Genomic DNA, 14,828 nt, shown 5'->3' on the forward strand with positions numbered 1-14,828 from the left:
CATCAAGACAGCGTCGCTGTCATAACCCTCGATCACCCCAAAGGTATTTCCTTCTTTCTTTTTTTTCTGCGACTCATGTGAAGTCACCGACCATGCTGTGAAGACTTGGCAAGTTAGTATTTTTCTACATAATATATTTTTTTATGTGAAGAGATGAAAATTTGTCTTGGATTAATTTTCATTTTATATGATGTATGTGCTTCTTTTTCTTTTTCTTTCACTACAGCTTGGTATCTAATTTTTTTCAATAAATTTCAAACTTCCTTTTCTCTGCGAGCATTTTCCACTATGGCCGAAGAATTTGTGAAGGGCTCTGTTCATCAAAACAATGTCGCTGTCATAACCCTCGATCCCCCCCCCCAAAGGTATTTCCTTTCTTTTACTTTTTCTGCGACTCATCTGAAGTCACCGACCGTGCTATAAAGACTTGACAAGTTAGTATTTTCTGCACAATACTTTTTTTTTATGTGAAGAGATGAAAATTTGTCTTGGATTAACTTTCATTTTATATGATGTACAAGTTGTGCCTGAACATTTTTGTTTTGTGATTCCGATGGTTGTGTGATTATTTGTTTAAAAGGATGCATTAGGTTCTCCTGAGGATGGTATCATGACAGTTGAACTTCTTGGAAGGTTGTATTTGGAGATAAGGAATAAGGACAATCGACCGTGCTGCGAAGACTTGGCAAGTTAGTATTTTTCTGCATAATATATTTTTTTAAAGAGATGAAAATTTGTCTTGGATTAATTTTCATTTTATATGGTGTACGTGTTGTGCCTGAACATTTTTGTTTTTGTAATTCCGATGGTTGTGTGATTATTTGTTTAAAAGACTGCATTACGTGCTCCTGATGATGGTATCATGACAGCTGAACTTCTTGAAAGGGTGTATTTGGAGATAATGAACAAGGACACCGATAGTGCGACTGATATGAAGTCACCGACCGCGCTGTGAAGACTTGGCAAGTTAGTATTGTTATGCATAATATATATTTTTTATGTGAAGAGATGAAAATTTGTCTTAGGTTAATTTTCATTTTATATTGTGTACGTGTTGTGCCTGAACATTTTTGTTTTTGTGATTCCGATGGTTGTGTGATTATTTGTTTAAAAGGTTGCGTTAGGTGCTCTTGAGGATGGTATCATGACAACTGAATTTCTTGAAAGGTTGTATTTGGAGATAAGGAATAAGGACACCGGCAGTGCGACTCATATGAAGTCACCGAGAGTGCTATGAACACTTGACAAGTTAGCATTTTTCTGCATAATATATTATTTTTTATGTGAAGAGATGAAATTTTGTCTTGGATTAATTTTCATTTTATATGATGTACGTGCATCTTTTTTCTTTTTCTTTCCTTGCAGCTTGGTATCTAATTTTTTTTTTTCAACCTTCCTTTTCTCTGCGAGCATTTTCCGCTATGGCTGAAGAATTTGTGAAGGGCTTTGTTCATCAAAACAACGTCGCTGTCATAACCCTCGATCGCCCCAAAGGTATTTCCTTCTTTCTTTTTCTTTTTCTGTGACTCATATGAAGTCACGAGCGTGCCGTGAAGACTTGGCAAGTTAGTATTTTTCTACATAATATATTTTTTAAATGTGTAAAGATGGAAATTTGTCTTGGATTAATTTTCATTTTATATGATGTACGTGTTGTGCCTGAACATTTTTTTTTTTTAGATTCCGATGGTTGTGTGATTATTTGTTTAAAAGGTTGTTTTAGGTTCTCCTGAGGATGACATCATGACAGCTGAACTTCATGAAAGGTTGTATTTGGAGATAAGGAACAAGGACACTGATGCAACTCAAGACAAACAATCTGCTACTGTTTTGCCACCAAAGGTATTCTATTCTGGTTATATCAAATTTATTTTTTAATCCCTTTTAGAATGGTGAGAACCTGCCACGATTTTTAAACGTTTATATTTTAGAACGGTGATTCATGGCTGCAGCGAATGCGTCAATCTTTGCATCTTCCATGCAACCATGCTTGCCCTCCTACCATTTCAAACATGCTTGGTCAGTCTCTCTAATCTAATATGTGTTAATTCATTTTTATTGAGTCTTTGTCTGCAATAATATGTTATGTTATATGAAACTTTAGGATTTTGCTGCAAAGGACCATGTGATGTGAATTTTCATATTTTTTTATTATATGGGTACTTTTATATAATTATATCTTTCTTGGTTGTGGCTATTGTTCTGTTAAGAGTCCTTGAAGAAAGTTTCTCCACCAAAGTAGGAATCAGAATAAATTATCATTATATTGACATTGCATCAGAACTTTAATAAAGCTAAAACAATCTGATCTAACTTTTTACTATTGGTTGGAAGTTATGTGTTTGATCAAATTTCAAGATGATGTTTTTGGGTATGTTTTCTTATTTCTTATTTTAATTTTAAATTTGTGACACTTTTAGAATTATTTATTTTTCACATGGGAACTTTTCAGTTGATTCCGTCGGTTTGATTTGGTATTATCTTATAGAATTTAAAACTTTTCACGTACAATATTTGGCTATTGTTTCTTATCTTTTGTTAAAATTACTCCTCTTTATAATCAATTTTTCAATTAAATTCCTTTTTAAAAGGTTAGTAAATGGAACTTGATGTTTATTGCACAGATTTAGGTGTAAGGGCCACTACTACAAAAAGATGATTTAACATCGTCAAATCTACATCGGTTATTAAAAAACCAATGTAGTAAATATCACGGTGGCATTTTTGAAATTTAGATGAACTTTTTCTCATGTCAACAACGGTTACTGTAAAACCGCCTTTGTTTCTAAGCAAACTACATCGGTCTTCTATATACCACCGTCTTTGAATTGTTAATATTTTAAATGATTTTTTGATTTTCTTAAAATTACTACTACTCGCGCGTCTGAATAAACCCTAAAGTTCTATCATGTATAGTGTCGTCTCGTTCACAGAGAGAGGTAGCTCAATCCCTCTCCCTTTCCCTCCCCGCCTGTAATGGATAACCCCTCCTTAACCACCTTCCCCTCTCTCTCTTTCTCAATCCAAGCTTTTCATTTTTAATTTTTTTTTCTTGTGTAGAAGAAATGGGGAAGAAGCAGAACGAGATCCAAAAAACGGGGCTAGGTCGAGCCCTGCTGTCTCGCTTCTACAGGAAGAAGTTCCTTGAATCCTTCACCGAAGTCTCCGACATCGACGCCGTCGTCGAGCAATCCCTAGAACCCCTCCCCAAACTCGCCGCTGCCGCTTCAACCACTCTTATCAGCCTGTGAGTATTCTTTCTTTGTGACATTTATTTCTATTGTTGTTATGTGAGAGTAGTGAACCAGGTTCCGTGCCTGATGAAACGACAACATCAATAAACATGCTAGCTTTTACTCGTCGCAATGTTAGGGATTTTGTTTTTTATTTGTTTTCATTGCATGATATACTGATGAATTTGCTTTTCCAATAATTAGATGCTGTGTTTTTACTTTTCAGTGTACATTGGAAATTGGTTGAAAATTGAAATTCGTTTATTTTTCGCTGTAACCTTCAATTTTTTTTTCTATACCCCAATATTCAATTCGTTTATTTTGTGGGGTATTTTTATAATGGGCACGTTGAAAATTGAAATTTTCAAATGGGTTGTGTTGTTGGGTGCAGGGAACTTATTGAGAGGATCATCGTGTTCGGGTTTTATTATAGGGAGATGGAGCGGTTTTCAGGAAAGTGCAGGGATTTAAGTTGGATAAGGTCTGCAAATGCGAACCCTTTGGAGAAAAAGGAGAAGGGAAGTGTTTATCGTAGGGCACTTGCCAATGGCATTGTTGAAATACTCTCAGTTTATAGGTCTGCGGTTCTGCATATTGAGCAGAAGTTGTTGTCTGAAAACATGCCTATCTTGGCCACAGTTACTCAGGGCCTTAACAAGGTAATTTTTTCTGTTCCCACCTTTTTTTTGTGTGTGTGTGTGTATTTTGATATTGTCTTTGTTTTTTACTTGCTTTCCAGTTTCTTTGCCTTTTGCCTCCTCTGTATGAGCTCATCCTAGAGATTGAGCGTGATGATATTCGTGGAGGTCAGCTTCTTAATCTTCTACATAAGAGATGCCACTGTGGAGTGCCTGAATTACAGACTTGCATGCAAAGGTATGCAGTTCTTTTCACGTGTAGTATTCTTGGTAATGTTAAGATGCAGGTTGTGTCATTTCCAACTATGTGATGATATGCCTCTAATGCTGTTGTGTTAGGCTAGTAGTTAGTAAACATTTGTGGTTTTAAGTCATGAATGTTTTAGTGTTGTTTGTAAACATAGCATGTCCCTCCAATTTTTTGTGCCAAGCTTTGCCACTGCTAGCTAGTCCCTCTACTCGTTTTCTAACTTCTATTATATCACTATTGGATAGAGGATACTTGGAAGGTGGGTCCATATATAGGAAGATTCTTTGTTTCTATCCATTTCAAGTGTCATCTCCCTCTTTTTCATTCTCTGCTTTTCTCTATCGTCTCACCTAGGCATGTATTCCTTTACTATATCAATTTTTATGCGCAAGTCTAAGCACCAATAAAATTTGCAATAATCAATCTTTTCATCACCATTTTGGCAAATATCAATTCAACCATTATACCACAGTTACTAATAAATTAGAAAGAAAAACACATTACACCCTCCTTGTTCATTGTCATCTACATTGAATTGAAGCTCCACCAACCTCTTCTGCCACCTTTGTTTTCAGTTTCCAAACTCTCATGGGGATATTAATTGTTCTGCTTATTTTACTTATCATTCATATACACGGGAATGGTCATCACAAAGAGGCAAGAGGAAATATTAATCCAAAGAGGGGCTGTGATTTGTTTCAAGGTAACTGGGTTATTGATGATTCATACCCTCTTCATAATACCTCAGAATGTCCCTTTATTCTCAAGGAATTTGATTGCCAAAAGAATGGTCGTCCTGATAAACTCTATGTCAAGTACAGATGGCAGCCTAAAGACTGCAACTTACCAAGGTGCATGTCCTTTAATATATTTCTTGTCTTTATGTTCGTTCTCATAGCATAATACTATTTGATCATACCTCACCCAATCCGATTTTCTGGTGATCCCCTTCCCTCCTTTTGTGTTTATACCCAAAATTATATTTGGCATGTGTTACAATTTACTTTAATCTATTTCCATGTCTATGACTATTACTTTGAAACTGCTTAATATTGTTTTCCAATCAAAATTGATGTTTTACTTTGATAGTCAGAATTTACTTTTAATGAAATCCTTTATCATGTATTTTAGTAAGGTGAAACTCCAATTCTGATCCTTATAATTGCATTTAAGTTTTGTTTGAGAAGAAATAACCATATTTAGTTCTATTTATATTATTATCTTCGAACGACTCCACAGTAAATACTTGATCTCTCCAATTAGAATTTTTGGGACACAATAGAGTATACCCATCGTCCACCAATCAATTAGTGCTTCTTTTATGGACCAAAGATATTAACAATAGTTTTGGATTTCTTCTATATTATTGGACTTTTAATTAAGACTTTGGACTTGAATATAACATCTGATGTAGATTTCACATTTCCTTGGGTCCACTTGTGACTAATTAAGAGAAAACCACATGTTAGAGGAAAGCGATTTACTTGCTTTCTAAGCCACTTAAAAGGGCTAACCACAAATCATAAAGACACTATAGAAAGTATAAATTGTAGACTTATACAACTTATATGGTATTCTTTACAATTTTTTATAATATTTTTTCTATTTTTCTCATCCCATCATTTACCTAATCCCACACTTTTCTCTCTTTTTATTATATGAAAATTTATATATTCTACAAATATGTTTTTTCTTTCTTTTTTTGGAATATATATATTGTAGCTGCATCCTAGACTTAGAGACAGAGACTGCCAAACTGGGTCGGGGAGCAGTGCCCGTTGAGATACATGCTTGTTGAGTTGTTGGCAAATCCTCATGAGCTTTAATGTAAATAGTATGTGTGTGAATATATATATACCTCATGAGCTTTATTGTTGGCAAATCCTCATGATTACAAATTGATAAATAATAATACCTCTTAGCGGCTGGACTCTTAATTTATTAATTTATGATATTAGATTAGATTCGCATGTATGTATGCAGGTAAAAAAAAATGTGATTAAACAATTTATTCAATGATTTTTGGTGTTTACGGAAAAAGAATAATGTGATGCTTCCATATATTTTTAAAGGATAATGGTGGCCTGAGAAAAACAGCAGACATAAAATATCATATTTATTGAAAATACACCGACACAATTTGAGAGAAGAAAGACTACATTGACTCAGCCTACACTTATATGATATGATATAGCATAATTGCATCCTGATTGAAATAGCTAATTATTAAAGAACTTAGTGTTTATCTGTTCTATCATTTAATCAATTTGTAATCATTGTACAATAATGATATCACGTGCTGAGACTCTAATGGAGTAATATGCCCAAATAAATTGTAATAGAGTAACACTTGCAATAAAATAATACATTAAAAAAATGTTATTAACAGTAATGATATATATATATATATACATATATATATATATATATATTAACTATTGTCTTTGTGATATACTAGGAAAACTAAAATTTTTAAATAATAAAAAATAAAAGTTAAATACAATTAATAAAAAATGACAGAATAAAAAAAATTAATAATATAAAAGTAGTGGAAAATTAATATAAGTTAGAAAAAAAAATTAAAATTTAAGAAGTAATTTAACGATAAAATTATTCATTCTAATATATACACCAAATAGAATAATTTCCATTATCAATAATTATAGAAAGTTAGAAGAAAAATTTGAAATTTAAGAAATGGTTTAAGGGTAAAATTATCCTGAAATGTGTATGACAAATGAGATAGTGAAAAATCAGGGGCAAGGTTCCCTATTGCACAATGTTAATTACAACATGGTAAAGTTAGGTAGACTTTTTTCCTATTAGGTAGAGCTTTTGGGTAAGGTATCTCAAAAGGATAAAAAAAGGTGGCATCCCTTGATTTGTTATAATAGACATTGTGAGATAGTGAAAAATCTTAAGCTTGACTTGGATACTGAATGCCTTATCTAGATATCTTTGAGGTTTTTCGGAGGTCGAATGCAAAAATGTCTAACCAAGAAATATGCCAATACCAAAGAAATTTGTCCCTAATATTTGGTTTTGTAATGTTTTTGGTGTGCTGATAATACTTAAAATGGATGTTTGTTTGATAAATATAATTAGGATATCATTTCTTTTTTCAGGAGAAGCAAGTTGATCTTCTTTCGAAGTTGAAAAAGAATGTAAGCACTCCAGAGGGGGTTCCACGCCTTTTTGATTTAGTGAAAGTTCAAGATGAAAGAATGAAGCTTGCTTTCTTTGCGGCACTTAGAAACACTGTGGTTGCTAAAGATCTTGACCAGGTCAGTTGCACTTTCGTAGCAGGATGCTTCATTCTGATGATAAATATTAAGGATCCATCATAATGGTATTTTTCAGATATGAAAATCATTATACACGTGATTTAGAATTGTTTGATAAGCAAATTTTGTTGGTATAGTTTTGTTTGATAATGCCTCAATTGGGCTTTTCTTTTAACGTGAACATGGGTAGGGAATCCTCATTATTTACGCTTGCATGATGGGATTTAAAGAACAAGTTACCAAAAACAAAACACGTGATTATGTCCTGTCAATTTTTTCTTATGGTTAGTCAATGAATTATAATTGTCACGTCATTAGTTAATGGTATTATTTGAGTGAGCTAGACCCATTGCTAGTTTCCTGTTAACTAGTGTTTGAAGACTATTGGTGATTTGGTAGTTTAATTTATTATGTGAAGATGCTGGATTTTTAGGTTAATAAATTTATTCATACAATAGTTTGGTTTGAAAGTTAGATAACGTACGTGGCTATTATTTTCTAGTATAGAATTTTAATTTTTAAATTAGCACTCAGTTGAAAAGTTGAAATATTAGGAAGAATGCACAATATATAATTATATATATATAGTAGTTAAATACTAATACAATTTAAGATTGTAATTAGCTCTAGTAAGTTAAATTAGCACATAGTTTGTGATTTTTCTATTACTGGCTCAAATATGTGTATTTTTACATTTAGTAAACCACAATCATTCACTTTAACATCACATAAATATTTGAAGGGGAAATTATAAATTTCGCACAAATAATAATAAAAAATTCATTATTCTACATCATTTGAGTGATAAATGATGTAGAAACCCTTCAAATTCTACATCGGTTGATTTATAACCGATGTAGAAACCTTGCCATTCTTACCCATTCTACATCGGTTCAGTAATAAACGATGTAGAAATCCTTCAAATTCTACATCGGTTGACTTATAACCGATGTAGAAACATTGCCATTATTACTCATTCTACATCGGTTATCAGTCAACCGATGTAGAAACCCTACCATTCAACATTGGTTTCAGCCTTAGAACTGATGTAGAAAGCTTACATTCTACATCGGTTGAGCTACACAACCGATGTAGAAAGGTCGTCCTTCAAAGACGGTCCTCTAACCGATGTCGGTATTCAACGACACTGTGTTATCACCACGCGTCATAACCGATGTAGAAAGGTCATTAGAACCGATGTAGAAGGCCTTTTTTTTAGTAGTGGGCACAGGATGAATGGAATATTCAATTGTGAAATTTGATGCAATACCACTATCAAAGTGAGCATTGGCACAAACAAATGTGAGTAATTGTAATCCAGTTGATGGTTGAGTAGAAGATGAAGGTTCAAAGTGGAGAAAAGATGCAAGACAAAATGAAGAGAAATGAAGATATTAGTTTGCTAAATTGAAAGAGAAGAGCTAAACCATTAATTTTGCATAAAGTTGTGGGATGTTTTCTTTAATTTAATTTAAGTTCATAACTGAAATTTGCTTGCTATGTATTACAATTGTTGCTTACATTGAAAATTAGTATTTTTGTTCCAATCTAATTTATCCATTTTTTCTATCCATCTTTTATCTTTATCTTAGAGTTATTATTTGATTTGAAATTCTAAAAGGTTCTGAATCAACCATGCATTAGTCATGTTCCACTCAAACTAAGTTCATAACAAAGAGTTACTTGATATATATTACAATTGTTGTTTAGAGGGGTGTGATTAAAAGTTTTCATGTATAGGATTCCTAAGTATATATGTTGGGAGTCTTTTATATGCATGATAGGGTATTTTGATTTTTGAGGGTGATATGATGATGTATTTCTTAGCAATAAGGTATTGTTATGGTTTAGGTTGTCCTATAAATTTTCACACGTCACACGGTGTGTTTTTGTATCTGAGACACAATTGGGTTTTTTTGTCTTCTCTTAAATGATGTTATCCAATGATATGTTAAAGTAAAATATATAAAATTAATTAGCACATAAGATATTGATATATATATATATATATATATATATATATATATATATATATAGTTAAACTATCATATAATTTTGTTAATATGTTTTTATTAATTAAATATTTTAAAATTTCTGGAATTAAATATTTAGAATATGTATAATTCCTTTGTTAAGATCACTAATATTTAAATACTATGAATATATAATTGTTTTCAATCCAATCACTTACAAGATTATAATATGAGATATATTTTCATTCCAGCATTTTAATAGAATTGAATTTTTAAGGATTTTATTTTTTAATATCTAATCAAATAAAATAGATTTAATTAATTAATTTAGTTACACAATCGTCAATATTTTTTATTTCTGGGATTAAATATTTATAATATGTATCATTTATTTTTTAAATAACATTGGTATTTGAACACTATGACTATATAATTATTTTAAATGTAATTACTTATAAGATTATAATTTATAATATGTTATACATTTTTATGTAATTTTTTAAAGGATTTAAATTTTAACTAACTAATTAAATTAAATAGATTTCATTCATTAATAATTTGAATTAAACATTTATAATATATATTCATGCATTAATATAGTGGGCTTATATACTTAAAAGAAATCTTTTAAATTAATTTTTTATATAATCAATTTTAATCACTTAATGCATGTATTAATTGATATGACATAGGATTAGTGTTGAAGTTAGAGATTTTAAATTTGAGTTTTATGAATGTAATTGTGTTAATTACTTATAAGAAAATTAAAAAAAAGTAACTAAATCACATACCTCTTGGCAAGAAGACCATTAACAACTACTTCATTCACTACGAAGAACAGAACCCAGAAGATATTTTCTATTAGAAACACAACCCATCATTATGATTAATTCACAATGTCAAACACTTAATTTGGGATAATGTTGTAAATAAATTTATGATTGGGAAGGGAAAAAATAAACTTTAAAAAGTGAAGCATGTAATGATAGGAAGAATGAGTCGATCATGCTTTAAATTGTAGTTGTAGTTAAGGCTTGGTTTTGGTCCACAATCACAGCCTAATGTGGGTTGCATCAACCACTGCACCCAAGATGTTGATTACCCTTTTGGTGGTTACAGCGGAAAATCAAAATGGGTATCATTTAAAAGATCAAAGAAATTGAAGCCGAGATGGCTCGGACCCAGCAAAACAAAGTCACATGTTCTCATTCACTGTCATCTGCTTTCATTCTATTAACCATAGAATTCCCTCACGAAGTGAATTTTTTTGTTGCTTGTTTGTTTTTTCTCACTTTAAAATTCAAAAGGATCCAGAGATACCATATCTTCATCCATAGGATTCCAAGCACCCGAATCAATCAAAAGTTCAATTCTATCTGAACTGCCTATTTTCTTCATGCAGGCGAGTTGCAGCATACAATCCGAACTGAGGACGGATTTTTTGAGTTAGTTGACCCTCGCGGTATCGTGATCCTTTGTCCTGTCCAGTGTAGCACATGTGTCGCCCCAGGCATAAGGGCCTTATGCTTCAAAGAAGCTACTTTTGGCTACGAATTTCAATTTAATCTCATTTTATTTTGAGCGTGCTTAAGGATAATATGATATATTTATTCAGTTGTATAAATACATTGATTTTCCTAGAAAAATGTTTAAGAAGTTGCTGTATTTATCTAAAATCTTTTTATTTGGGAGTTTGGAGTTTGGATATTAAAGTTTTGTCTGAGTTTGATGTAAGTTAGTATTTATATTGTTTATTATTATTATTTTTAGTGAATGACAATTAAAGCAAGGATACCAAATGCTCTAACTTGGTTTTTAATTTATTTTTTTACAAGTAGTGATTTCTTAATCAATGTCGTGAATATACGTGGGGGGAGATGCTTAGCAGGTTTTCTAGATGACACATTCCAGGGCAAGAACACTCCAGTCCCATCACCATAAAGTTTGCAAGGATTCAGTGCCACAGGACGCATAGGAGTAAGCATAACCATTGGGGTGCAAAGATATTTTTTATTTGTTTCATGCTTTTTATGCATAAGCTCTATCATTATGAATAAAAGAATAATTTAATTAATGAATAAGGTGTACAGAAATGATATTGTAATTTGATCACAAAATTATCATAATAAAGTTATATTGGAAAAAAAATTATCATCAATTAATGATATAAAAAATTTAATAAATAAAATAAAATTTGAAATATTATTATTATTATTGAATCTTTTTTATGTTGTCATGACAGGGATTAACACTGATATTTCCTATCTCTTAATTTTTTTTTGGTTATGCATGTTTGCTTTATTACTAATTGTTTCCATTTGTAAGACATGTATATTTTTTTTCTCAGGCTGATAAATTTTATGAGTAATTTGTGAATGCATGCTTCCTTTTTTATAAATTTATTGATATTTTACAAATAGTTTTGTGGTTATGGACATCATTCTTTTTATAGAATTCAAAATTTCCTTTGCTTCCTTGTTAGGAATAATAGTGTGTTTATCCATTTTATTCTCTTTCACACAAAAAATGAACAAACATGAACCAAAAAAAAAAATCACTTTCTCATAGCAGAGGAATCAGGTTTAGAAAAAATTAGTGACAAAAAAAAATCATGCAACTCTTGTTATCACAATATAAAAAAGGGCATTCAGCTGAAGTCTACATATTAATAATAATAATAATAATAACAAATAAATATTCAAATTATTAATATATAGCTTCTATACAAATATTCATATCTATTTATAGCTTCTATACAAATCTTAATTTCAATGCTTAACTTTTCTTTTTCCTACAACAACTTCCACCCTCTGCCACACAATGTCTAATCCACTATGGTCAGCATATGATAATTCTCAGAAGATTCGGAACTCCACTACAATGGAATGTCATCGTGCTTGACAGTGGGGGGATTGGTGATAAATATGTGGTTCAGCCTTGGTATAAATTCCTTGAAGAGAGCGATTTCAGCCATGGAGACAAAGTTTCGTTCTAAGGGTCACGACAAAATATGGGAAGTTGTCATTAGACGCCACAGATAGGTTTTAGTGTTCTTATTAAATCTATTTTGTTATTTTGGCAGAAAATTTTAGTTATCTTTGTTTGGAACTATTTTTATACTTATGTTCTATGCATTTGACAATCAATGTACTACACTATATAAAACTCTTTAATATTAATTTTAATCTTTTTTCTTTTTATCGAAAATCAATTGACGAACTGACACGTACATATACACGGGAAAAATAAAAATAAAACCGTTCTTTAAGTATACCTTTTAGAAAGGACGCGTACAAGGATTCTAGTATCGTAAAATTAAAATTTCCTTTATCTGTAGTTTAAGTAACTTGGCGGATACAATGACAGCTTATTGATTGAGTGATGCTTCTTGGAAACTGTACTATATTGTACAGCATAATAGAAAAGAGGATTAAGAATTTAAGATCACCTATTAAAAAAGAAAAAAATAAAACTGCACGGTGCAGTTGCATTGCATCCTACGGGACGCATGTAATTTAAAAAATATTTTTTAGATTATAATTATATATGAAAATAATATTTTGTGATTACAAAAAAAAAAGTAATATTTGATGTGATCTAGATTTGGCAAATTTCTCAAAATGGGTTACTTTTAGAAACATATTTCCGAAATGGGTCTGTTTCTAAAATAATTTTTGTATGGTGTTGTTTTTTACGTGGAACACATGCAACTCGTAGGAGTCATTGGCGAGTTTGGCAACGAGGTGACAGATGTTAGCGCTTTGAGGTAAGGTTGGACTCGCCAGTCAAACTTCATTTGTAGTTTTTTCAATAAGTTTGTTTAATTATTTTTTTATTTTATTTGTATTATGATGATAATTAGTAATATATGTTATTAGTTTTTTTTATCTTAAGTTAGTTTTAGTTAGAAATGATAAATTAAATTTAATTTGATAATTATAGTTTTATATAGTACATTTATTTTTAGATTTAGTTTTAAATAATATTAGGTTTAGTTTTAGTATGTTATTATTTGTGTTATAAGATACATTAGATTTAGTTGATTTGTTAATATTATTAGTTTCATTTGTTAATATTATTAGTCTGGGTTCTTAATTTTATATAGCAGATTAGAATTAGTTTAAATTTTTTATATGGTAGATTAGGAATAGTTTTAGTTTTAGGAAATGTAAGTTATTAATTTTATATGATAGATTAGGAATACTTTAAATTTTTATATGGTAAGTTAGGTTTAGTTAAAAAAATTTATATAAATTAGAAATAGTTTTAATTTTTATATGGTAGATTAGGTTTAGTTAAAAAAAAATTTGTGTGTGTGTGTGTGTGTGTGTGTGTGTGTGTGTGTGTGTGTGTGTGTGTGTGTGTGTGTGTGTGTGTGTGTGTGTGTGTGTGTGTGTGTGTGTGTGTGTGTGTGTGTGTGTGTGTGTGTGTGTGTGTGTGTGTGGTGTGTGTGTGTGTGTGTGTGTGTGTGTGTGTGTGTGTGTGTGTGTGTGTGTGTGTGTGTGTGTGTGTGTGTGTGTGTGTGTGTGTGTGTGTGTGTGTGTGTGTGTGTGTGTGTGTGTGTGTGGTGTGTGTGTGTGTGTGTGTGTGTGTGTGTGTGTGTGTGTGTGTGTGTGTGTGTGTGTGTGTGTGTGTGTGTGTGTGTGTGTGTGTGTGTGTGTGTGTGTGTGTGTGTGTGTGTGTGTGTGTGTGTGTGTGTGTGTGTGTGTGTGTGTGTGTGTGTGTGTGATGAATTAGGTTATTTGTATAATATATTTTGTTATTAAAATTTAAAAAAAAACAATTTGTTATTTATGTAAAGTTGTGTTTGGATGTGATTTAATTTATTTGTAGAATATATTTAATTTTCGTTGATTGTGTAATATATTTTGTTGTTGAAATATTTGAAATTTCAAAAATATTATTTGTTATTTATTTGAAATTTGGAGAGTATGTGTAAATTTTATTATTCATTTTATTGTATTATATTTTATTTTGCAAGATCAATGGCATCTTCGTCGTCATGCTCATCAAATATACAAACTAGGTCTGCTCCAATTGATGGTGACGTTTTGTGGATACAACCTAAACATGTTTCAGAACATGTTTGGAATGGGGAACCAGACAAAAAATTACACATCAGACGAGCAGTCCCGACATATCAAGGTGAAGAACAAATACCAGAGGAAATTGTTTCTCTGCTTCGACAATCTGGGTTTTATTGGATAATGAAGATGGGGTACTTAAAGATAAATGCGACCTTAATTAGTGCGTTGATTGAAAGATGGAGGCTCGAAACACACACGTTTCACTTGAGATGCGGAGAGGCTACCATTACTCTTCAAGATGTGTCAGTTTTATTAGGTCTTCGTACTGACGGCGCACCATTAATTGGTTCAACAAATCTTGATTGGGCGGATTTATGTGAAGAATTATTAGGAGTCAAACCACAGGAAGGCGAACTTGAAGGA

The 14,828-nt window shown here is 31.4% G+C and overlaps 1 protein-coding gene across 1 annotated transcript; it reads left to right on the forward strand.

The window, feature by feature from the left end:
* The first annotated feature begins 3,627 nt into the window (after nt 1–3,627).
* On the forward strand, nt 3,628–4,206 carry LOC114425509 (gamma-tubulin complex component 4 homolog). Its single transcript, XM_028392453.1, has 2 exons — nt 3,628–3,892; nt 3,973–4,206. The coding sequence occupies exons 1-2, from the start codon at nt 3,671–3,673 to the stop codon at nt 4,180–4,182; spliced, it is 432 nt and encodes a 143-aa protein (XP_028248254.1). The 5' UTR covers nt 3,628–3,670; the 3' UTR covers nt 4,183–4,206.
* Nucleotides 4,207–14,828: the final 10,622 nt, after the last annotated feature.

The sequence above is a fragment of the Glycine soja genome, chromosome 9, assembly GCF_004193775.1.
Source record: "Glycine soja cultivar W05 chromosome 9, ASM419377v2, whole genome shotgun sequence".
NCBI classification, from domain to species: Eukaryota; Viridiplantae; Streptophyta; class Magnoliopsida; order Fabales; family Fabaceae; genus Glycine; species Glycine soja.

Coding starts and splice junctions, on each gene's coding strand:
- LOC114425509 (XM_028392453.1), top strand. CDS start 3,671: ATGGAGCGGTTTTCAGGAAAGTGCAGGGATTTAAGTTGGATAAGGTCT. Junction 3,893..3,972: donor TTACTCAGGGCCTTAACAAG/GTAATTTTTTCT, acceptor CTTGCTTTCCAG/TTTCTTTGCCTTTTGCCTCC.